This window comes from Ipomoea nil, unplaced genomic scaffold, assembly GCF_001879475.1.
Source record: "Ipomoea nil cultivar Tokyo-kokei standard unplaced genomic scaffold, Asagao_1.1 scaffold0804, whole genome shotgun sequence".
NCBI lineage: Eukaryota > Viridiplantae > Streptophyta > Magnoliopsida > Solanales > Convolvulaceae > Ipomoea > Ipomoea nil.
The window spans coordinates 2598361-2623878 of NW_017617232.1; the positions used below are offsets into that span (position 1 = coordinate 2598361).

General features: G+C 35.6%; 1 protein-coding gene across 1 annotated transcript; it reads left to right on the plus strand.

Moving 5' to 3' along the window:
- The first annotated feature begins 8613 nt into the window (after window positions 1-8613).
- On the plus strand, window positions 8614-16419 carry LOC109177419 (ABC transporter F family member 3). Its single transcript, XM_019326803.1, has 18 exons — window positions 8614-8931; window positions 9546-9761; window positions 10069-10258; window positions 10951-11159; window positions 11309-11467; window positions 11805-11933; window positions 12020-12121; window positions 12271-12417; window positions 12534-12596; window positions 13585-13631; window positions 13786-13845; window positions 14044-14126; window positions 14333-14427; window positions 14743-14829; window positions 15439-15526; window positions 15723-15808; window positions 15958-16020; window positions 16110-16419. Exons 1-18 carry the CDS (start codon window positions 8728-8730, stop codon window positions 16227-16229), a joined length of 2148 nt encoding a protein of 715 aa, XP_019182348.1. The 5' UTR covers window positions 8614-8727; the 3' UTR covers window positions 16230-16419.
- The last annotated feature ends 9099 nt before the right edge of the window (window positions 16420-25518 follow it).

A 25518-nucleotide genomic window follows, 5' to 3' on the forward strand; every position in this document is an offset into this window, starting at 1 on the left:
GTGTTATGCAGTGTGTGTTTTGACATAAGGAGTGAGTGTTATGTTTTGCTTTTTTGTGTATGGCAGTGTTATGCATTGTAATGAATTTGACAATGGTACTTGTAATGAATTTGGTAATTCTATACAGTGTGATGACAATGTTACTTGTTCATCTTTTAAGCAATGGTAACTGTTATCGCATTATTCCAATGTTACTTGTTCATCTTTTAAGGAATGTGGTAGTGGTAATTGCCCAAAAAAGTAGCAATTCTAAGCCATATCAAAGAACATAAAATAAAAGAGATCCATGTTCAGAATATATCCATACAAGGCATGTCATTCCAAATTGATTAAGTTCATCAATGTAGCAAAAAACCAATCCAGATTCTGTACCATAATATATGCATAGATACAAGCAGTTTCACAGTACCAAAACATAAGCTACATCCAAGTTTGAGTTTCACAGTAGCCTACCAAAAACTAAATCCAGAATATATGCATACATACAACCAATTTCAGTATCACAGTACCAAAACATCAGTCTAGAAGTCAAGTTTACTCAATGTTTAGAGGTGTGTCCGATGTGTTGGTGAACCTACACTTGAGAGTTGTTGTGGATCTTGTCCTCCTACGAACAGGTGTGTCAGAGGTATTCTTCATCTTCTTTGATTTTGATTTTAACCCTAATGTAGACCTGATTGGTGCCTGAGGTGGTATGCTTGGTGCTTGAGGTGGCCTGATTGGTGGCTGAGTCTGAGATGGTGCCAGAACAGGTATGTTGAGTGCTTGAGGTGGCCTGATTGGTGGCTGAGTCTGAAATGGTGCCAGAGCAGGTATGTTGAGTGCTTGAGGTGGCCTGATTGGTGGCTGAGTCTGAGATGGTGGCAAAGCAGGTATATTGAGTGCTTGAGGTCTTCTGATTGGTGCCTTAGGTCTTCTGATTGGTGCCAGAGGTGGTCTGACTGGTGCTTGAGGTGGCCTTACTGGTGCTTGAGGTGGTTGAGTCATGCTTGGTGCCTGAGATGGGGTGATTGGTTGCTGAGTGATCCCAAAGATACCTTCTGGCTGAGTTATAGAGATTTCTTCATGCTGAGTGCCAACCAAACCTGCCATAGGTGCATTGTGGTCAAACAAACTTGCAAAATCTGCTGCTTCATTCCAGAAATCTATATTTTCTTCTATCAAACCTGAAGATGCTTGTGAGGAGGCACAAGGTTGAACTGGTGGGGCAGCAACATTTTTCTTCTTTCTGTTCCTTTTTTTCTTTGGAGCCAGCTACATAATCAGAGAAGAAAAACAAAAAATTACTGCAAAAAATAATCAGAGAAGATAATAAAACATTAATGCCAGTTACATAATCAGTCAACATTACCTTTCTTTGACTTGTAGTTGGATCATCTGGGCATGTCCTAGAGTTATGGCCTATTTTGTTGCATTTCTTGCAATGCTTAACAAGCAAACTTGGGTTAACATGTGTGCCATCTTTGGTCATTTCATCTCTGCCTCTCTTCCTCAACTTTGTTGGTCTTCCAGGCTTGCTATTGTACAGAGGTGGCAATGGTGGTTCTTGGTTTGAAATGGGCCATTCTTTAGGACCAGCCAGTGGCTTAATCCTTCCCCCATATGTATTCAAGTAGTTGGTAATAGAGTAACAAGGGTCTACATAATGATGAACTGGACCATTACCATGTCTAATCCAAATGGCACTCACAGCATGCTTACATGGTATCCCTGTTAAGTCCCACTTTCTACAGCTACAAGTACCCCTAAACAAATCCACGGAATGCTGCTCTATCCCCCCTAACACTGACATGCACCTTATCTCAAATAAGTGTTCATCTGCTTGATTCCCTAAACACCCACTGGCATCCCTCTCAACAGATTCTATCTTTTTCATTATGTTAGGACAGAAAGGACCTTTCCATTTCACAGGTTTTTGTTTATTTTCAAAGAACTTTGTCATCAACAATTTCCTAATACTTTCTAGACAAGAAATCAGAGGTTGTTTCCTTGCATCTACTATAAGGGCATTGAAACTTTCAGAAATGTTGTTAACTAAGGCATCACTTCTAGCAAAGGGAGTGAAATGTGACCTTGACCATTCTGAAGGGTGTTTATCTCCTAGCCACTGATAAGCCTCTTCATCCAACTTCCTGAGTTCTAACATAGCTTCTCTGAAGCTGTTAACTGTAGTTGCCTTGGCTGCTGTCCAGAGTGCATCCTTCATTGCTTTGCCTTGAAATCCTGCAAGCTTCATGTTCCCATGAAGATGCCTCACACAAAATCTATGTGAGGCATATGGAAACACTTCTACAAAAGCTGGTAGAAGCCCTTTCTGTTTGTCTGCAACCAATTTAAAAACAGAAAACATATTACAATTAGCTTCCTTTGATAAATGTAAACAGAAAACAGAAAACATACACTGGTATGAGATAAATGTTTATACCTGAGATAAATGTAAGCTGCTGTTCTGCTTCTCGAGTGATTTCTAGGTCTGTTTTAATGAAATTCAAGAACCAGATCCATGAATCCTTGGTTTCTCCTTCAACAATGGCATAAGCCAGTGGGAAGATACTGTCATTCCCATCAATCCCAATAGCTGTTAATAATTGACCTCCAAATTTTGTTTTTAGATGACAACCATCAACTCCAATTAGCTTCCTACAGAACTTATATCCCTCCTTTGAAGCCTCCCAGCAAAAATACATCCTTAGAAACCTAGGTTTTCCATCATATAGTAAGTCACTTACCTTTACCTTGCATGTGGTGTTAGGATTTGTTTTTTCAATCTCCAACTTGTAGCTCCATATTTTGTTGAAAAATTCAATAGCTTCACCTTCAATGACTTCCTTTGCCTTTCTCATAGCTCTATAGGCTTGCTTGGTGGACAAATCAAACCCCTCATCTGCTTTAACCCTTTCTCTAAATTCTGCAGTGGTCCAGTTGCTGTTGCCACCAATCTCTTTCATCCATCTCTTTGCAATCCTAGTTGATTTAACCATGGTGTTCTCATAAACCCAACCACAGCCATCATGCAATTCATTATAACTGGCAATTCTCCATGACAAGGCATTTTTAACTTTCCAAAGATTAATTCTGAAAGGGCAGCCAACTTGTTTACATCTAACATAGACCCTCTCTTTGTCATTCCTAATAAACTTTAATTCCTTACCATTGTTGAAACCATAATTGTGGACTGCATCTTTGAATTCTACCTTTGATGCAAATGTTAAACCAACACAGAATTTTGGGGTACGCATTTGAGTGGTAGACCTAAATTCTGGCCATTTCATTTTGCCTTCTTCATCACTGTCCTTACCACTGTCTTCATCAGACAATTGTAGACCATGATCATTGTCTACAACCCTAGTACTGTCCCCACCAACATGTTGTTCACTTTCTCTTACCCCAGCTACTGGTTGTCCACTTTCTCTTACCCCATTAAACTCCACATTGTTGTCAACATTGGCCTCAAACTCTTGGTCATCATTTCCCACTTCATCAGTACTGTTCTCAAAGTCATCTAAAAAATCTCCAGATTCTTCATCACCCTCACTTTCTACTGATGGTGCTTCATCATCACCTTCTACACCACCTACTACCCAAACCTCAATCTCTTTGGGAAACATTCCAACATCGCAAATAGCCCAACAATCGCTATCATTACTTATTTCAAATAGGGTGTCACTACCAGTAGGGGTGAAATATTTAAAGGTGTCTAACATATTGTACCCCAACTCCTCAATTGTATCCCTAAGAGTCATCATGCCCCACAAATCAATGTCTAAATGAAAACTGTTAACAACCCCTCCAATATATCCAATTCCATGTGTCTTAAGACGACCACCATGTCTTAACTTCAGATTGAATTTAGCTGTGTTACTTCCTCCATCTATGTAGCAATTTAACAGACAACACAGCAACAAAGCAACAAAGCAACACAACAATTAAAACAGTTTACTAATTATAAGTCAACAAAGCAACAAAACAGAGAAACAGACAAAGCAAATTGTGGTCCCCTTTCAAAGAAAAAAAAAAAAAAGCTACTGCCCCATGTGGTCCCCCTTTGAATACAAAAACAAATGGAGATGTACTGCACATTTAAAGTGAAACACCAACCACACCATTCAAAGCATATGTATATCAAACAACAAACAACCGCTGACATGTACAGAATATTTAAAGCAAAGCTAAGGAAATTGCACTTTATCAGTTCATTATATACCCACAACTCCCACAACTCACACTATATATACCACCAACAAGCATAACAAATCAACCTATTTCATATTTTACCACACATTAAGAAAACACATACGATTTTGCAACTATTATGTTCACTACATACACACAACACTCAAATTCACCTAGGGTTTCGCTATTATTCGCATACGTATACATACAACGCATAAAAATCCAAAATTACCGGGGGTATTGTTGTCGCCTCGTCTGACGCCTTCCATTGTGCTTGCTCCCTACGTCCTCGCCTTCGCATTCGCCTTCGAGAAGATTAGGGTTACTGTGGTCTTCGCACTTCTGAGCTGGTTCTGTTCGTCAACGTTGTGGAGTACAAGTACTAATCAGTTGACTAATACGCTTAGAGAAGAAGACCAATTAAAAGACCTGTTTGTCCTTCTCATAGACGGCCAAGAGACGGAGAAGTTCACAGAGGAGCAAAAGTGTCCACCGTTGAATAACGGTGGCTACTAAATGGCAATTTTAATTATGGAGGATGAAAATTGTCGACACCCTAATAAGTCTAGGACCAAAAATGGAATTAACTCGTGGATTGTGCAACCACACATACAATTCTCAAAAGAGAAAAATATTTTTACCTATTGAAAAGAAATGAGATATATGTCACTACAATAAGTGGTAGTGCAAAAATGATTGAAGGTTCTGGAAAAGCCAATATATTATTGTCTGGAGGAACAAAATTGATGATTGATAATGCATTGTTCTCTCCAAAGTCTCAAAGAAATTTGTTGAGCTTTAAAGATATCCGAAAAAAATGGATATCATGCTGAGACTATAAAAGAAGGGAATCAAGAATTCCTTCAAATTACAAAGGTAATATTGGAAAAATATGCGATGGAAAAATTTCATGCTCTTCCATCTAGTTTATATTGCACAAAAATAAGTGCCATTGGAGCTAATCTTATAATAAACGAAAGGTTTACTGATTTAAATGATTTTAAGATGTGGCATGGGTGATCCTGGATATGTGATTATTAGAAAAATTATTGAAAACACAAATGGTCATACCTTGAGGGAACATAAAATATTTCGAGGAGATGAATTCTTCTGTTCTGCATGTTCTCAAGGGAAATTAATTATAAGGCCATCACCAACCAAAGTTGGTATTGAATCACCGACATTTCTTGAAATAATTCAAGGTGATATATGTGGACCAATACATCCACATAATGGACCATTCAAATATTTTATGGTCTTGATTGATGTGCCCACTAGATGGTCGCATGTGTGCTTATTATCATCTCGTAATATGGCATTTGCGAGATTGATTGCACAAATAATAAAATTGCAAGCCCATTTTCCTGACCATCCAATTAAATCAATCCGAATGGATAATGCTGGAGAATTTACATCCCAAGCTTTTGATAATTATTGTATATCACTTGGGATTGACGTTGAACATCCGGTAGCTCATTTTCATACACAAAATGGTCTAGCAGAATCACTTATCAAAAGGCTACAATTAATAGCTAGACCATTACTTATGAAAAGTAAACTCCCATCAAATGCATGGGGGCATGCTATTTTGCATGCAGCGGCGCTAATTCAAATCAAGCCGACGAGTTATCATAAGTATTTTCCATTGCAATTAGCCTTTGGTCAGGAACCTAATGTTTCTCATTTGAGAACATTTGGTTGTGCAGTATATGTCCATATTGCTCCATCACAACGGACAAAAATGGGTCCTCAAAGGAGATTGGGAATATATGTTGGCTATGAATCTCCCTCGATAATTAAATATCTTGAGACATTAACGCGAGATATGTTTACTGCACGATTTGCAGATTGCCATTTTGATTAAGCATCATTTCCAACATTGAAAGGATAAAATAAAATTGTGGATATAAAATTGACATGGAATACTCCATCATTGCTTCATCTGGATCCTAGAACTCAACAATATGAAAAAAGAAGTTCTAATGATAATACATTTGTGTGAATTGGCAAATAAACTGCCAGACGCATTTGTTGCCCCGAAAATGGTAGCAAAATCTTATATCCCAGCAACTAATGTTCCTGCTAATATTGACATTCCAAAAGATCAAACTGGAAATGAATCTCAAGTACGCTTAAAGCATGGAAGACCTATTGGTTCGAAGGATAAAAATCCTCGAAAAAGAAATGGCAATACAAAGAATGATCTTTGTGAGAAAAACGAAAAAACTCATAAAATGAGTATGAAAGGAAATAAATTCCTAAAGATATTCATTCACCATAAATTGAGAAAAATGAAGAGATCTTGATAAATTATACTAATGCTGAAGATATATGCAATAGAAATGAAGTCATTGTGAATGAATGTTTTGCATATAATATAGCATTGAGTATCATAAATGATGATATTGATCATGAACCAAGATCCATTCATGAATGTCAAAATAGGAATGATTGACCTAAATGGAAAGAAGCAATACAAGCAGAATTGAATTCGCTTGAAAAACGAAAAGTGTTTGGTCGAATCGTCCGAACACCTAAAGTGGTAAAAGTTGTGGGATACAAATGAGTCTTTGTAAGAAAAAGAAATGAGAACAATGAGGTTACGAGGTATAAAGCAAGACTCGTAGCTCAAGGATTCTCTCAAAGACCAGGTATCGATTATGATGAAACATATTCCCCTGTTGTGGATGTTGTAATATTACGATACCTCATTAGCATAACTGTGCATGAAAGGCTAAAAATGCAACTAATGGATGTTGTAACAGCCTATCTGTATGGGTCACTTGATAGTGAATTAGTGACATTTACATGAAAGTCCCTGAAGGGCTGAAAATGCCTGAAAAGCATAAAACAAGCCCCCGAGAACTTTACTCGATAAAGCTACAAAGGTCTTTATATGGACTAAAACAATCATGGCGCATGTGGTATAACAAACTCAGTGAATATTTACTGAAAGAAGGTTATACCAATGATCAAATCTGTCCATGTGTTTTTATAAAAAGATCTGGACATGGATTTGTCATAATCACTTATGTTGATGATATAAATATCATCGGGACCCCTGAGGAAATCCCAAAAATTATAGATTATTTGAAAAATGTATTGAATGAAAGATCTTGGAAGAACAAAATTCTATCTTGGTTTACAGATTGAACATTTGAATAAAGGTATATTTGTTCATCAATCAAATTATACCAAGAAGGTTCTTCAAAGATTTTATATTGACAATGCACATTCATTGAGTAGCCCGATGGTGGTTCGAACTCTTGATGTGAAAAAGGATCCTTACCGACCTCGGGAAAATAATGAAAAAATCCTTGGTTCGAAAGTGCCATATCTTAGTGCAATAGGTGCACTAATGTACCTTGCTAACAACACAAGGCATGATATTACATTTTCTGTTAATCTGTTGGCAAGGTATAGTTCTTGTCCAACAAGAAGGCATTGGAAAGACATCAAACATATATTTCACTACCTCCAATAAACAATTGATTTGGGATTATTTTATACAAAAGATTCCAAATGGGACATGGTTGGTTATGTAGATGTCGGGTACCTTTCGGATTCGCATAAAGCGCGATACCAAACTGGTTATTTGTTTATAAGTGCATGTGCTGCTATATCTTGTTGTTCCACTAGGCAGACCATTGTTGCCACTTCTTCAAATCATGCTGAGCTAATTGCTATCCATGAAGCAAGCCGAGAATGTGTATGGCTTAAATCAATTACTCGATATATTAGAGGGGCATGTGGTCTACCTGTGGATGATACTCCAACAACAATATATGAAGATAATGCAGCATGTATCGCTCAATTAAAGGAGGGATACATCAAGGGAGACAAAGTAAAGCACATTTCACCAAAATTCTTCTTCAATCATGACCTTCAGAAAGGTGAAATCAATATTCAACAGATTCGTTCAACTGAAAACCTGCAGATCTGTTCACCAAGGCATTACTTACGTCTACATTCAAGAAACTAGTCCATGGAATTAATATGCGTCATCTTAAAGATCTTCAATGATGTCTCCATCAGGGGGAGCATATATACGTCATCTTAAAGATCTTCATCATAAAAACAGGAACACGTGTCTTAGTGTATGACAAGGCAAAGCTATCTTATGAGTAACCAACTAGACTAGCTTTAACACCTGTCCATGCCATGCAAATTATATATTTGTTTATTTTTAATCCTGATAGTATATATATCCCCTCACTCCCTGTATTAACACACACAGAAGTAATATATGAATATATAGTAACTGTCTCTTCCTCTCACTGAGCTAAAATATAACTAATATTCTATTCCATCTTACTAATAATAATATTACTATTATTATTATTATTATTATTATTATTATTATTATTATTAACAACATAATCAAACAATATATTATTGATTTTAATGGAAAATGAAAATAATGGTAATTTTTAAACCCTAATTCCTAAAACGTTGTCGTAAGACTTGTGTTGCGCGAAAGCAGAAGCTTCTTGCTCGCCTATGCAGTGACCACCGCACTTCTCACTCAGACGCTGAAAACCCTCGACTGCGAAGATGACTGAGGTGACTAGTTCTGTCGTGCATGAAATCCTTGGGCGGCGGCTGCAGGACGTGGACGAGCCAATCGTTGACTACATCATCAATGTGCTCGCTGATGAAGATTTCGACTTCGGTCTCGATGGAGATGGTGCATTTGAAGCCATCGGCGATCTCCTCGTCGATTCTGATTGCGTCGGCGACTACTCCGAATGTCGCACGGTATAGATTTATCCGATTCAGCACTTCAGTTTATTTGTTTTTAGTTTAAGCTTAGATTTTGCCTGAACTTAATGATGCTTTAAATTTTAACCTAAAGTGGACATTTAATTTTCATTGTTTCTGATTATTTGATTAATGGAAGCGCGAATCATGTTGTTTGAAATAAGGTGACTTCTACTTAACGAACGAAACTAGACAAAAAATGAAGGAAATGCCATTTCTTCATTAAGATGAAATTCGGAGAATGAATTGTTTGAGAAATTCATTGAGTTACACACTCATTTTGTTTGTGTTTACATTAAGTCTTAACTGTTTGATTGAATTGGATGATATTTCAGTGGTTTAACTGAATAAAAAGATGAAAACATTCATTAGTTCTAATGTTTTGATAAAAATAGATAGGAACTTTCATTACATGTGTTTGCTTTAAAGCAAGTTTGAATAAAAGGGAAATGCATAAAGCAGATTTATTAAAAAGAAATTGACATACAAAATACTGGCTTGCTGACATTTTAGAGGAAGATGTACTGCAAAATTCTAGCAGCTTAGAAGTAATAAAGGTTAATCTTCAAACATTTGTTTATGAGTGGCATTGATTAGGTGTTCTTTGACAGGTCTGTAGCAAATTGTCTGAGAAACTGGAGAAGCATGGATTGGTGAAGCCAAAACCAGCTGTAAGAAGTTTAAAAGCACCATTGAGAATGTTTGATGGGATGGACGAAGAGGAAGCTCCTAAAAAGAAGCCTGAACCAGTTGATGGCCCTCTGTTGACTGAACGTGACAAAATTAAGATAGAAAGGAGGAAGAGGAAAGAGGAACGACAAAGAGAGGTAAGTCATTTTGATGGCTATATGTTTTCTATATGTGAGACAGACATTTTGAATTATAAATTTTGTTTTAGGTGATTGGATGTGCTGTTTGTAAACACAATTTTATGATTTTCCAGTTATAATTCTTACTGTTATGTAGTGATCTCGGGAGCTGTGCCCTTGTTTTGCAAACTGTTGCTCTCTCTCTCTCTCTCTGGATAATCAACAGTTTTCTGTTCTCACGATCTGTCCCTCTTTCTGTGTGTTGGATGGACGATGTTTTTAGCCATTTTCTTTCTGCTTATCATTTTTTTTAATGGTTTTGCAGGCACAATACCAAGAGCATTTAGAAGAGATGGAAGCAGTCAGAGCTGGGATGCCTGTTGTATGTGTAAACCATGATGGTGGTGAGGGAGCAGCTGTCAAGGATATACATATGGAGAATTTCAATATATCTGTTGGTGGCCGTGATCTTATTGTTGATGGAACTGTGACACTTTCTTTTGGAAGACACTATGGTGGGCTCAATCTTTTCCTTTCCAATGTGTGCATCAAACTTTTGTTCAAGTCTGCATAATTTTCTCTCTTGTATTTTGATTTGACATTCCATTTAACTGGTTTGATTTTACTGTTTTACTTTTGTTGTCAATTAGTTATTTGATATAAATTTTCCTTTTCTTTTCTGTATGCAACAAAACAATACTTATTTATTAGAATTGAAACAAGTGAAACCTTTCTGTGATAGAATCTTTAGTCTTGCTCTTTGGAGAATCACATTAAACAACATGTCAGGAACTCATGATTTTGAAGCAGTTCTTTAATTTTATTTATTCACCCAAAGCAGGGGCAATTATTTTTATTAAGAATTAAGGCAAGAAAGGAAGTAGTGGAGAGTACAAAACCTTACCTCTTTTTTTCCTATGACAAGGGACACACACATCCTAAGCAGATATTTAGATCTTAATTGCTTTTTGTGTCTTTGTGTGTGTGCCGAGAAATGTGCTTCAAAAGATAAAGTTTTTGGGTATTTTGGTTTCTAAAAGGGTTTATTGAAATTAGCATGGAATCTCTCTCATTCACATTGATTTCTTTGCCAATCATAATGAAACATGGTTGCCTTTGGAAACCAATATGGTTTTCTTTTGCTTCTTGCACTTTTGCAATTATATGATCTATATCCATTGCTTCAGATGATGTTCTCCTTGTACAGGTTTAGTTGGACGGAATGGAACTGGAAAAACAACTTTCCTTAGGTACATGGCCATGCATGCAATAGATGGTATTCCCAAGAACTGCCAAATATTACATGTGGAGCAAGAGGTTGTTGGCGATGATACTCCAGTTTTGCAATGTGTCCTTAATTCTGATATGGAAAGAACCCAACTTTTCGAAGAAGAAGCTCATCTACTTGCATTGCAGGTTAAAAATATAATCTTCCAAATTACCAATTCTATCACACCCTTAAACATAAACTGGCACATTTTTTTTTGTTCCTATTCTTATATGCACTTTTCTTGATTAGATTAGTCACTCTTTTCAAAATTTGATATGTTTAAATGGTTTTCTAGAGAGACGCTGAACTAGAAGGTGAAGTGGGAAAGAGTAATGGGGAAGTGAATGGGGATACCGAAAAAAATGCCATTGCAAAAAGGCTTGAAGAGATATACAAAAGGCTTGAACTCATTGATGCTTACTCTGCCGAGTCACGTGCGGCATCCATCCTTGCGGTCAGTTTTTTATAGCAGCTGAATGTGTTTTCTGAATTTTGGCTGGTTTTATCTCCCTTGGTTGATCTTTAAATCAGGTCTACATCATATACGTGTGGTTCCTTTTTTAGACTTCAAGTACATGTGTGTTTGTCTGTTTCTTAATAATGGAACAACAAAAAACCCAGGGATATCAAATATGATGGTTTTGCCAGTACAGTGGGTTGTATATTTCTGAATGATAATTGAATGCATTTTACTGTATAAGATGTGTGTTTCTTGGAAAGGTTCTATTATTAATTTTCTGCTCAGTTACTTGATATGGCCAATTCTAGTTCACGATTATTATTTTTTTCAGGGTCTAAGTTTTTCCACAGATATGCAAAAGAGGGCAACCAAAACCTTTTCTGGAGGATGGAGGATGAGAATAGCACTTGCACGAGCATTGTTCATTGAGCCTGACATGTTACTGCTTGATGAACCAACGGTTTGTAGTATTCCCTTAAAAAAATTTACGTGTACACAGTACACTAAAATATCAAATGCAAGCTCTGACTTTCTATTCCATGGCAGAATCATCTTGATCTTCATGCTGTCCTGTGGCTTGAATCTTACCTGGTGAAGTGGCCGAAGACATTTATAGTAGTTTCTCATGCTAGAGAATTCTTAAACACTGTATGCTTTTTTATTCCTTTGCACTTCCTACTCAAATGTCAGTTAGCTTGAATTTTTGTTTGATATGGAAAGAAATATCAATTAGCTTGATTTGTAATTGTTTTTTATTTTCTCCTAATGACATACATATCTGTCATTTTCTACTTTAGGTTGTCACAGATATAATCCATCTTCAAAATAAAAAACTAACTACCTACAAAGGAGACTATGATACATTTGAGAGAACTAGAGAAGAACAGCTTAAGAACCAACAGAAAGCATTTGAGGCAAATGAACGTTCCAGAGCCCACATGCAGGTATGTTCACTTGTTACATCATCTACAACTTCCATCACACACAAAACTAACTTATATAACTGTTTTCTACTTCATCTTGATTAACCCTTTATCTTCTTTTTTATAATTTTTTGCAGACATTCATTGATAAGTTTCGCTATAATGCAAAGCGTGCCTCCCTTGTTCAATCAAGAATCAAGGTACCTTTCAGCTCTTTTCCAAAATTATCAGCTACTATGCTTATTGTTAGAGCTTTACATTATAATACTGTCTGATAGACTTTGCCACCTTGCATTTTGGCACAAAGTTTTATGGAAATCAATTTTTTGATGGTATACCTAAAAGGCTAAAATGCCATGTTTTTATAACTGCTTTAAAACAGGAAACTAATTTCTTGTATCTTTTAAATGATAGAAGGGTATACTAGACAAGTACAAGAATAAAATGGTAACTTCATAGGTAAAAAAAAAAAATTAATATGGCATCCTTAATAATTGAGACCAAAACAAGGTTAGATGGAATAGTATATTTGTGTAAACATATACCTAAATTATATTGAATTTTTTACTGCGTATATGCTTCACATATATAAAAGACTCTGTTTTGGTTTCCATGTTTCTTTCAGGTTTTATCATTACTAATGTGTATCTTAATCATGATCAAATGCTTGTTGAAAAATAAAGAGTTAGGTTTATCTATAGGGTTGTGTCTGTTTATGAATAGGTGTCAGTTATGGGTAGTTACTTACAGTTATGTGTTTGTATATATCTATGTACTATGTTTCTTTATTAGAAACACCGAGAATACTAATATAATTTCAGTCTTATATACATTTCCTAGTCCTTGATTCTTCATATTGCTTCCGCCTAACTGGCGGGTGGTATTATTCTCCACCCGCCAGGCCATTCCATCTTCCAAATTCAACAATGCTAACTAGCTAATTTGAATCTAGATATTTAGTGATCTATTGCTATAAGATTAGCCAGTTTCTTTGTCATGATCCCCAATTTAACCTGTGCTGGTTGCCTTCATAAATTTTCTTGATCTATCATTTAATCAATGTGTATTTAAAAATTTTAATCATAAACTAATGCCAATTAAGTAATTTGTGTCTAGTTGTGGTTGCTATTCAGTGCTCTATTGTTATCTGTTGATTAAGTTTCTTCATTGTGTTCCTCATTTTAACAGGCATTGGATAGGCTGGGTCATGTGGATGAAGTTTTCAATGATCCCGAGTATGCATTCTGCCCTAAAGCATTGCCTAATTAGCTTTCTGCAGTTTTTTCACTCTTCATTTTGCTTACAACTACGAATGATTATTTTTCAACACTTGTCCTTTTCTTATTTTACTTCCATTGATTATGGTCTCTTACCTTCTGCTTTTTGCAGCTACAAATTTGAATTTCCTTCCCCTGATGACAGACCAGGGGCTCCAATCATAAGCTTTAGGTAAGGCTTATGATTCTTAGGGGATTTGTTTTTCATTCATGTATGTTACTGTCTGGTTGTACTCTGTGGTCCTGTGGAATTATAGCATGATGATTGGCTTTTTTTTTTTAAAAAAACTAAATTTCAGTTATCTTTTACTCCGCTAATTCTTTAGAACCTTATTTGTTCATCTGACTTAATCATTTGTAACCATTGCAGCGATGCATCTTTCGGATATCCTGGGGGCCCAATATTGTTTAAGAATTTAAATTTTGGAATAGATTTGGACAGTCGTGTAGCAAGTAAGATTGATTACATAAGCATTTTATATTGTTGTCTCTATATTCTTACATATTTATACTCAATCTTTGAAGCATGTGTCAAAGTAATAAAATCTTTTTCTGTTGTAATTTGAATTTTGTTATTTTCACATGGGTTATGCAAAATGTTCATTTTTCAATATTATTAGTATTTTTTTTGTGACTTTTCATGATATACTGCTCTACAGTGGTTGGTCCAAATGGCATTGGAAAGTCAACCATATTGAAACTAATTGCTGGTGAGCTTCAACCAACCTCAGGAACGGTTTTCCGTTCTGCTAAGGTATCTTGTGCAATCATTTACTGAAATTGTTGCATGTTTTTTCTTTGCCTTCTTCAATGTATGGTGGATTCATTTCTTGATTAAAAATTCTGTCACGTGCTCCTATAGTTTTTTTTTTTGTACAAGTATATTCTTTATTGCTAGAGTTTTCAAGATGTTTCATTGAAAGATTGATTCTCAAGCCGTATGTTTTTTTTTAGTTGTCACATTAGAATGTTGTATGTTGAACAAATTCTGAGTGATATATTTGCTAATAAATTGACATACTTTTTGTCAGTTATTCTTATTGGCATGTACTTTCATCTTTTTGTTTAGGTCCGGATTGCTGTGTTTAGTCAACACCATGTTGATGGCTTAGACCTGTCTTCAAATCCCTTGCTTTATATGATGCGCTGCTTCCCAGTAAGTCCATGATAACATACACGCCTCTCTCTACATACACACACACACAGTAGTAATGCACACATCACATACAGACATATATGCATCCATCTTCCCCTCCAAAATAGCTTTCGGTGCCAAAACATGCATGCATTCACTAAACATGGATGATTTTGTGGCACCACTCACTTCTAACCACATGAATGTGAATCTTTCAAGTGCCATACCATAATTAAATTTGTTAGTCCCTTGGGAATGATCTTCTTGGAAGATCTTGAGTCTTGATACAGATAAGGAATATTGCTATTACAGTGTAGCTTATAAAGGACTTGTATTCAACCTTGTAGTGTACTCAGGTTTTTATTTCTGGAAAGTCTTGTATCCAATTTAAGTTTCTTAATATTGGGTCACATGGAGAGCTTGATACAGAGATGTTTGAGGGTAATCTACTGTGGCTTATCAAGGAGTAATTCTCTATTGTGCAAAGAGATTCTCTTAACTATAATTTATACTTAGCTAAAGACTCAGAAATCAGGACTAAGGTGTACAACCCCTATAAGACATGGCTAACTTTAAATTTTTGGCCAATGAATCTATTAATGCATGACTGCCACTTTTTGCTTCTTGCAGGGAGTACCTGAACAGAAACTTCGTGCTCACCTAGGTTCATTTGGTATCACTGGGAATCTTGCCCTTCAACCTATGTACACATTGTCTGGTACGCTCCTTCTCTTGAGGCTGTTTAGGCTATGATATCTTTTTTTGTGCCTTTTAGTCTCAAGTCACACTAATACTGCTGAACATACTATATATTCAGATTGGCTATTGGATATGTGGGGTTGATATTATATTATAATAGTTTTGTGAAGATCTCTTTACATATTTTGCTGAGTTATTGTTCTGAATGGATTCAGGGGGTCAGAAAAGCAGAGTTGCATTTTCGAAAATAACCTTCAAAAAGCCTCACATTTTGCTTCTTGATGAGCCATCAAATCACTTGGTATGTTCTTTCTTTTGACTAGGGTTGTTACTATTTTTTATTGTGATACATGTTCGGTCTGTACTGTTCATACTCCTTAATTTATGATATGATCCATTGGCATTCTTTAGAACAAGTAACAAACATTCTTGTGGGCCTTGCACATGCAGGATCTGGATGCCGTTGAGGCACTGATACAAGGACTAGTTTTGTTCCAAGGAGGTGTTCTGATGGTAATTTCAATGTAACCATATTCTTTCATTAAATGGCGAAATTATAATCACATGACTTATGTATTTCTGCCATCTATTCCTGTGTGCAGGTAAGTCACGATGAACATCTGATATCTGGAAGTGTAGAGCAGTTGTGGTCTGTATCGAAAGGCATTGTCACACCTTTTGATGGAACATTCCAGGATTACAAGAAAGTGGTCCAATCTTAATAGAAGGGTGTTATGTATTGCTTGCAAAAATGTTGTCTTTTCAAATGGGCTAATCCCCCCTGCTTAATAGGGAAGCGGGATGGAGTTTATCCAGCCTCCATTGAATTAGCAATTTACAGCATTTTTAATGCACTACAGTTTTGTATGCTCCATTAATATATATACATATAAAAATGATTTTTTTTTCAAATGCATTTTAGTATCATGCATTCATGCATCTTTAGTAATATAAATTGTGTTTGGCGTGAGTGGTCGTGCGCTCTCATAAGAGAGATCGGGAGTTTGAATACCTTTTCGTATGGAAACACCAATCTGGCAGGCACTTTGCCCTTTAATTGGGTTGGCCTTGTGTGAATGAAGATTAGTTTGAGTATGGTACGGGTTTAAAGGTGCCTCTTACAGTTAGGGTTGTCACAGCACCTCATAAAAAAAGGAAAGAGTATCCGTATCTTGGTCAAATATTGGGTTAGAAAAAGAAAAGACAGGAAATGGTATTTTGTGATAAAAATGTCCCTTATAGTTCATTTTATTTTATTTTGTTGAGAAGACAATGGATCTATACATAAAATCACAAATACATGTGTAAGGGTTTTTCATTCGTTTACAGTTTACTACTCCCAAGAAATGGGGATATTTTAGTAATATAAGTTGTGTTTGGGGAAGAAAAAAAAATTGGCATATGTTGTAAGTTAAGACCTTCAAATTGTTGTATTGTATCCTTTTATTTCAAGAATGCAATATTTGACATTTTCATTCCAAGAATGCAATATATAAAGAGTAGGAAAATAAACAAAATGTTGTAAAATCTAATTATGGACATTATTCTAACATTAATAATATGATTGGTAACGACTTTATATTTATGGTATGATCTTGTAATAGCTGTTATATATATTGATGTAGTAATTTACAGAGTTATGAATGAATAAGAATCTCTTTCCTCTGTTCTTTATTTTCTTCTTCCTGTTTTTACTGTTCTTCACAATCTAAAGGCCTGCATTACAACAAGTTATCAGTACTTTTGCTCTACCTTGTGATCTCGAAATTCAGGCCAGCGTTTCTGACCGTCTGTGCGCCGTCTACTTCCAGCACAAAGAGAAGGGAGGAGATGAAGAAAACGAAACTGCAATCACAACTGCACGTCCTACATCGTCCGTGGCCGAGATCCACTCCAAGTATTGTCGCCTATCAACCAGCTGATCACTGGCAATCATTCCCGTCTTCGATCGATGACCATCGGCTGCAACGCCGGCGATCAGATGATCGAATAAGCCCTCCGTTCAAAAGTCACAATTTTCTTCCGGATCCAAATCTTCGTCGCCGGTGATCGAGACCATGTGCCGACGTGAAACAGATAGACGATGGACTGCGTAGCTGTCGTCCATTGGCCGCCGGCAAACACAATCGAAGGTTTTAGCGACGCAAACCGCGCCCCATCGCCCACGCACGCAGGCCGCGAACGCTCTGGAGAAAACCGAGAAAATCGGCGACAGCTCTTGCCATCCCAGACCTTTGTTCGTAGGTCGCAGATTGATCGCCGTCCAGAAAGACAGAGACCCGACGTTTTGGAGACTCCCCGCGAAACATCGTTCCTTGCGATCCAGCCTCTTAGCTTATATTTTTGCTAATAGGAAATTCCATGTATATTTTTGTTAAACGTTTTACGATCGGCTTCGACGCAATGAAAGGCGTGAGGATAGTCGAGGTTGTGTGCAGCAAAACCATTGATGAATGCATGAAGTGGGTGTGAGGGGGAATCTTTTTCGCACGGAGTCTTCCCTTTTGGTGTTGTGTTGTGCTTGTGTTTCTTTACTCTCTGGCTGCGGCTCAGTTCCCAAACGACATCACAACACATAATCATCTGCGAAATCAGAAGGTGCTTGCTACTCCCTACATGGTGGACTCAGCAACCTTACGAGATAAGTAGTTTTGCCTTTTAAAAAAAAAAATACATGATTATTAAATGACCACATGATGCATGCTTTGAAGTTATAAATGCATTTAATTATATGTCTAATCTATGTTGATAGTGTTAAATAATCCTTTATGCGCTATAACTTAAATGCGGAAGCACAATTACAAAATGATCGCATGTAAATCAAATCAATCAACTAAACAATGTTCATGATCATGGACTTTTAATTAAATAGGAAAGATAGGACTTACTTGGTTCCATTAAATATGTAATCTCTAAATTGAATGAATCAAGAATATAATGCTTCACCTCTCTGATCCGTATACCTTATTCACCTCTTGATGATATGGAGACTAGAAAACTTAGAGATTTGAAACTGTTAAGATCCCTAGAGTTTTCCTGGGTATTTATAGATGTGATGAGAAACCCTCTTTCAAGAGGAATGGGGAACCTCCTTTAGGAATAGAAATCCCTTTAGGAATGTGACCTCCTTTCAGGAATAGAAATCCCTTTAGCATTGTGAAACCCATAACCTTATCCAGTATACATCTTTTAACCCTTATAAACTTAAATTTTAACAGAATGAGAGGGAGAGAATTTCACCCAGTAATTCCGCCTTTACACATCACTAATCATCAACGTGAGTACCTTATGGAATTACAACCTTTATTATATAAATCATTGTTATGAAATAATTATTTCTAACAGATAGAACATAAATGAATGCTCTGGTACATTAATACCGTGAAATAGCCCATTACCTTGTTGAAAGATGGGTCATACTATTCTGAACAATCAATTGGGATATACATGGCTATATTTCTTGACTTGCCAGGAATTCAAAAATATTTATGAGGTTTTATGCATGCATTTCTCTATGTGTCTCTTTATATGCACAAATCTATTCATAAGAGACTTGTTTAGAAAAACCGGTATTATTGGTTTAATACAAAATGTCAACTTGTTTGGCTTTAGAATTGTCATATGCTTGATACTGCTTGTAATTGCAGTTTGGAGGCTTTCATGTTTAATTAGTCGGCAGCTTAATGATTAAACCATTGTTATTCTGATTTTAGCTCTCTTCATATTTGATGATAAAGATTTTTCTTAAATCTTAATGGGAACTTGCATAAATGCATGTAATATTTACCTAGAAATGAAGCACTTATTATATGATATGACTGTCCTTGAAGGATCGACTTGATCAACAAGTGATTATAGCCAAAATTCTATACATAGCATTACCCAGAAGGCAACAAGTCATAGCACAAATTAGAAATAACAGCACTAGTGCGGTTTCCAAAATGTAAAATTGGCTTTGTATTGTTTGAAAAGTTAATTGATGGTGCTAATTTGCTATAGACATTATTTCACATGAGTCTTGGGCATTAGAATAAATCTTAAATCTGAGTATTTAAACAAAATGATAGTGTCTAATTTTTAATATAGTTTTACCCAGAAGGTAAATTAAGAACACTAATTTTTTTATGTCACTTATTTTGGTGTAAAACCTCATTTATGACTATTCGGGTGACTAATGACTCATGAAAGACTCACATCATGCTGGTTTGCCTGAAGCAAACAAATTGTGAATAAATTTTGTTTACACATAGTAATCACTGCTTGAAAATTTTGACCGGTGCAGTTTGAAAATTAAATTCGTGAAAAAATACTTCTTGAACTCCTTTTGGCATGAAATTTTTCATGGAGAACCTAAACTTGTGTTATTTGATATCCGTAAAAATATTTTGTTCAAAATATGCTCCAGATATCCCAGAAATTTCTGTAAAGGGTTTTGGCAGTATGCTGGCAGTTAATTTTTCTATCCGCCGCGGTTTTTGGAAAAATTTCGCGAAAAATACTTCTAGACCTTGGATTGGCATGGAAATTTTTATGTACGTTCTAGACTTGCTGAACTACATATCTGCAAAATTTTGTGTCAAAATGTGTTATCGTTTTTTCCCAGAAAATTCTGCAATCTAGATTAAAATTCTGAAAATTTCTACTGTTTTCAGGTTGTATATCTTGCCATTTTGTGATATTTTCATGCTTGTATGAAACCATGAGATAAAATTAGAGCTTGCTTGGGAAAAGTGTTGTTTTGACTCCCCGAAATAGGAATGAATGGGCCTAGCAGCGAACATGTGCTCGTTACCCTTCGACAAACGATACTTCTCTCATTTTATTTTCTAATATATGAATTAATAGAATATCTCTTGTCATGTCATGTCTTGTGTGTATCAAACATGATACCCTTTATTTAAAATGGATGTGCATGACTTAATTGAGTTTTTGGTGTCCAAGACATAAAGGACAATTATATCACATATTGAATATGCTTCTCTGTAATTGACAACATTTGGCATATAATCTATTTATTAGGCTCATATAAGAGAATTTGTTATTTCTCTTGTTGGCAATTAATTATTTGCTATAGGCCATAACTATTGAGATTTATCACACAACTTATAAATGAGACGAAAACATGAATTCTCAATATGATTTTTCATTGTTAGGTTGCACCTGTTGTTGCTAAACCTTACTTTGATCTTGTGATGTCAATTAGATTATATGAGTCTAAATTTTGTGATATCTAACATGAATAATCGACTATAGTTTTGCCTGGAAGGTAAATTCATAGCACTAATTATATGATAACAATATTCGGACAAATTATATATCTCTAATGTAAAATTGACTTGATACAATTCAAAAGTCAATAATTATTTGTCCAAAGTCAAACCTGTATAAGTGCTAGTTTTGCAATAGAAAATATTTGACATGAGTCCTAAATAGTGAAGGGAAATTCCTAATATATTTTTTTTATTCAAATCTAACTCACTGCATATCGTAGTTATTCCCCCATACACATAGTACGTGGTAGAATTAAACATTTCCTAATCTGCGTTTCTAGTCTTAGTATGTAGTCCATTTTATTGTACCACTTCAAGCGTATCTCTATGGGCTATAAATCTCTGTCTGCTATTTAAATACCTAGAGCCCATTATAGGGGATCAACAGATACGCTGACTACACACTTAATGAAGATTGTTTCTTGGCATTAGGGGGAGATAATAGATTAACTATTAATGGAATGCCAAGAAATTTTATAGAATGAAAACATCTTCATTATTAAAAATCCATGTACTAGTTAGACTGAACTGGAAGTTCAGAAGATAATCTCTATTTGCGATATTAGCAAATAATCTGCCAAATACATTTATTGATCATACCTATCATAAAAGAGTGACTAGGTCACATATACTTTCCCCAACTTGGACCAAATATATCTACCGATACTCCTTGACGCCAGAGGTGTAGGAGATCTATCGGTGTAAAAGTTAAGAATCATATTACTAGATCTAGTAAATAAACATTGTCACTCTTGATATACCTTGAATAATTATGTCTTGGAGACGTTTGTCCAGATGACGAAAAACCCTAGTCAATCTATAGGTGTACCAAACAAACATAATACTAGGGATGCGGGACAACCAGATGTGATCTGAATAAGTTCTGGGAAATGTCTAGAATCTGGTTGACTTAAATATTGTCATAAACAATTATAAATTTGGGAGAGATTTATGAAAGTATTATAGTTGTCGACAACACAATAGCCTGTACAAATTGCTCCATTATATGATAATCTGGATCCAGAGTTATGCACCGGAAGTGCCATAACTATTTAATATATAAAGGAGCAATTAAGGCATAGCTCGACTCGCTAATTGTTAATAATTTTCTTTATAACAATACACCGTTGAGAGTTAACCCCGAAGGTTACAAGTGGGTGTGTGCACGAAAGAGAAATAAGAATAATGAGGTGATATGATATAAAGCGAGTTTGTAGTCTTATGGGTTCACACAGATACCCTTGATTGATTTTAATCAAACATATTTTCTCACGATAAATGACATTAAGTTCCGCTACATAATATTATTGGCAGAATAATAATAAATTTAGATATGCAGTTAATATTCATTTTGAGAAATCCCTGATGGATTTATAATTCCCGAAATGAGAATTTAAGTGTCATTATTTACTCTTTAAAGGGTTGCGAATGAAGTTAATATCCTCATTGAAGGAATAATATGTACCATTGTGTGCTCGATAAAGGGTTGATAATGAACTTATTTATTATTTATTATCTAAGTCAATATTGATTGTGGAAAACATCAATGAAATATATAAAGGGCTTGATGATGTCAGTCCATATCTAAAGACGAAGTTTTGTGAAATAAAAGGCTTGTGAAAGCTAAGTATTATCTCGACTTGAAGATCGAGTTTTTCCATTGAATGAATTTTATACACCAGTTAACCTATTTTTCACCTATCTATATGGTTGAGTATCATGGTTTCGTCAAATTATAAGGCTGTCTAATAATCCCTTAAAGTAGATAAGGAACCGTTTGGACTTGAAGTTCTTTACTTCATTATCGTTGGAGCACTATTTTAGAACCAGAAGTTCCATAATCGCAACAGACATAATATTTGCAATGAAATAGCTAGCAGAATCTAGTGCTCCTCCTACAATGAAGTACTTGAATAATGATTAACATATCATCCGGTATATTCAAGGTACAAAGACATGACATTTATGTAAGAAACTATGATACAATGTTAATAGGCTACTTGGGTACTGACTTTTTGTTTGATTCCCGTAATGCCAAGTCCTAATGATACAATCTTAAGTTAATGTTTTAATGAGGCAATCAGTACAATATATGTTCTTACAAATATCATGTACTCTTTTTTTTTTCAACTAGGTTTTTCCCACGTGGTTTTCCTAGTGAAGTTTTTAATGAGGCATGAATATAATTACCCATAAATCTTGCACTCTTTTCTTTGTCTAGGTTTTTTCCCACAGGGTTTTTCTAGCAAGTTTTTAATGAGGCAAGATTATGGCAAAATAATGTCCAAGGGGGAGTGTTGTAAAATCTAATTATGGACATTATTCTAATGATATGATTGGTAACGGCTTTATATTTATGGTATGATCTTGTAATAGCTGTTATATATATTGATGTAGTAATGTACAGAGTTGATGAATGAATAAGAAATCTCTTTCCTCTGTTCTTTATTTTCTTCTTCATGTTTTTACTGATCTCTGCGATCTATTACAACACAAAAGATATTGAGATAAATAATCACCCAATTTTATTATTCATCTTTTAATCAATATATACAAAATATACAAAGTTTTCAAAATTCTCTATTGGACATCTTAACTATAATAAAGTTATATAATTTGGGAAGTAATTAATGTTACAATTAATGCCACAACATCCTTTATTATATATAAAAAAAAAAAAGCACAACATTTGAAAAAATAAAATAGCTATATATTATATAATCATATAAAAAATGCACTTTTGAGAAATAAAATAGCTATATATTATATAATCAATTAGAGTTTAAATTTACTCATACAAAATTTGAAATTTGCTTTCCAAATGTAATTATCTTAATTATTATTCGTATTGTAAAAATTATAATATATATGAAATACAATTAAGAATAAATCAATATAATTGTGTAAATTCTCTCTATAAGTTTATTTGAATATGCACATAATTAGAGATTATATTAACCATACAAAATTTTAATTTTAATTTTAATTGTAATTTTGTATTCTATAAAAATAATAAATACTTGTTCAATGAAAACTCAAAAATATTATTATATTAAACAATTTAAAATATTTTAATTTTTTATATTTTTATTTATATTTATAATAACATAATTTTTTCCCGTGCATCGCACGGGTGAATTACTAGTTATTATAATATACCTATGCTTTGCAAAAAATAAAGAATTCAAGAAAACAGTATAAGATGTATGTGTATAAGTGTATTCATGTGTTGTATTGTCACTATTATATCAAAAATCAATCAAATGGAAAAAAAAATAGGGAATGTTGCTCCCTTAAGAGGACAATCTTCTTAGCTTACACATTCTAATTTAATAGAAAGTGATTTTTTTTTTTTAATACAATATCTAATATTATATCTCAAAATCAAGAGTCTACAAGTATACGCCATAGCCCCAAAAGTGGACTATGGCCCAAAAAAGTCTTTGGCCTTTTCGGCCATAACAAAGCAACAAAACGAACTCAATATATACAAGAGGTGGCCCGAAAGTGACCACCCCTAACTAGAAGCTCCCAGCTCATTAAATGAGCAAATATGCAATCTAAGGCTAACAAGCTCATGACTAAAAGGGATTTAAAGGTAGAATCTAGCCTTAAAGCCCCAATCCTCTCCAAATCAACCACAATCATAGTCAAAATAGGCTCCCTGTCCCACACAAGTGATGGGAACGATGCCTAAGCTCATGGATCCCATCTATCCTAATCTACCCCTACTACCCTCAAGTCAAAGTCCCATCCCCTCCGGCACGGCGTACCGTGTTTTAACCCGGGGGGACTTTACGGGTCCCGGCTTGAGCGATAGTACTCACCTCCGCCCACCCTCGTGCCCAAGACCAACTCCCCTCGGCATAGCGTACTATGTTTTGCCCGGGGGAGCTTTTGAGGTCCCGACAGGAGCGGTGGCTCCCTCCCCGACCATCCTTAGGCCAAAGGCCGACTCCCACGGCACGGCGTACCGTGTTTTAACCCCGGGGAGCCTTTATGGCCCCGACCTAAGCGGTGGTTATCCTCCAACTCAAACCCTTCTCTCAACCCGTTCTTCTTTTGCATCTCTTTTTCTTAACAACTTCTTCATCAATTTTCCTTTTTTCAAAATATTTCCTTATCTCCCTTATTCCTCCCTCCTCCTCTTATTGTTATTTTTAACTCTCTTCTTTTTTTCCATTTCCTCATTTTCTCCCTATGGATCCAAAGGAGCTAAAGACACTCCCAACTCCGAGTGTGTGCTATACTTGGAGCCTACAAAGACCCCACCATTCTTGGCACAAACTCGAATGGGCCCCTAAGGCTAGAAGCTACCCTAAGAATCCCTTCTAGTGTAAGCTTATTTGCCATAGGATGCAAGCATGCACATGCTAGAGCCGGGAGTTCTTTAAACTTGATCAACCAAAGTCTTCATCTCCAAGCTTCCTTGTACCTGCAAAACCATATAAGTGGCTTCATCTCCACTCAAATGTGGATCCACCAAACAAAATCTGCACAGTATAACTGTCAGTACCCTCAACAAGCTGATGCCCTCAGAAACTGCCCAGCTAGCAGTCCATCATTGGGCCAAAGGGAGCATAAATCTCAGCTAGCTAGCCTCACAGATTCATGTTCCCTAAACAATCCTTCTAAAGAGCTTCCTCTCAGCTTGGTAGAGCAGAACTGGCCTTAGCTTGGTGAATCCCCAACTTCACTGACCAATTCCCCCAACATCACTGGCTCTTTTTACTTGGGGCCT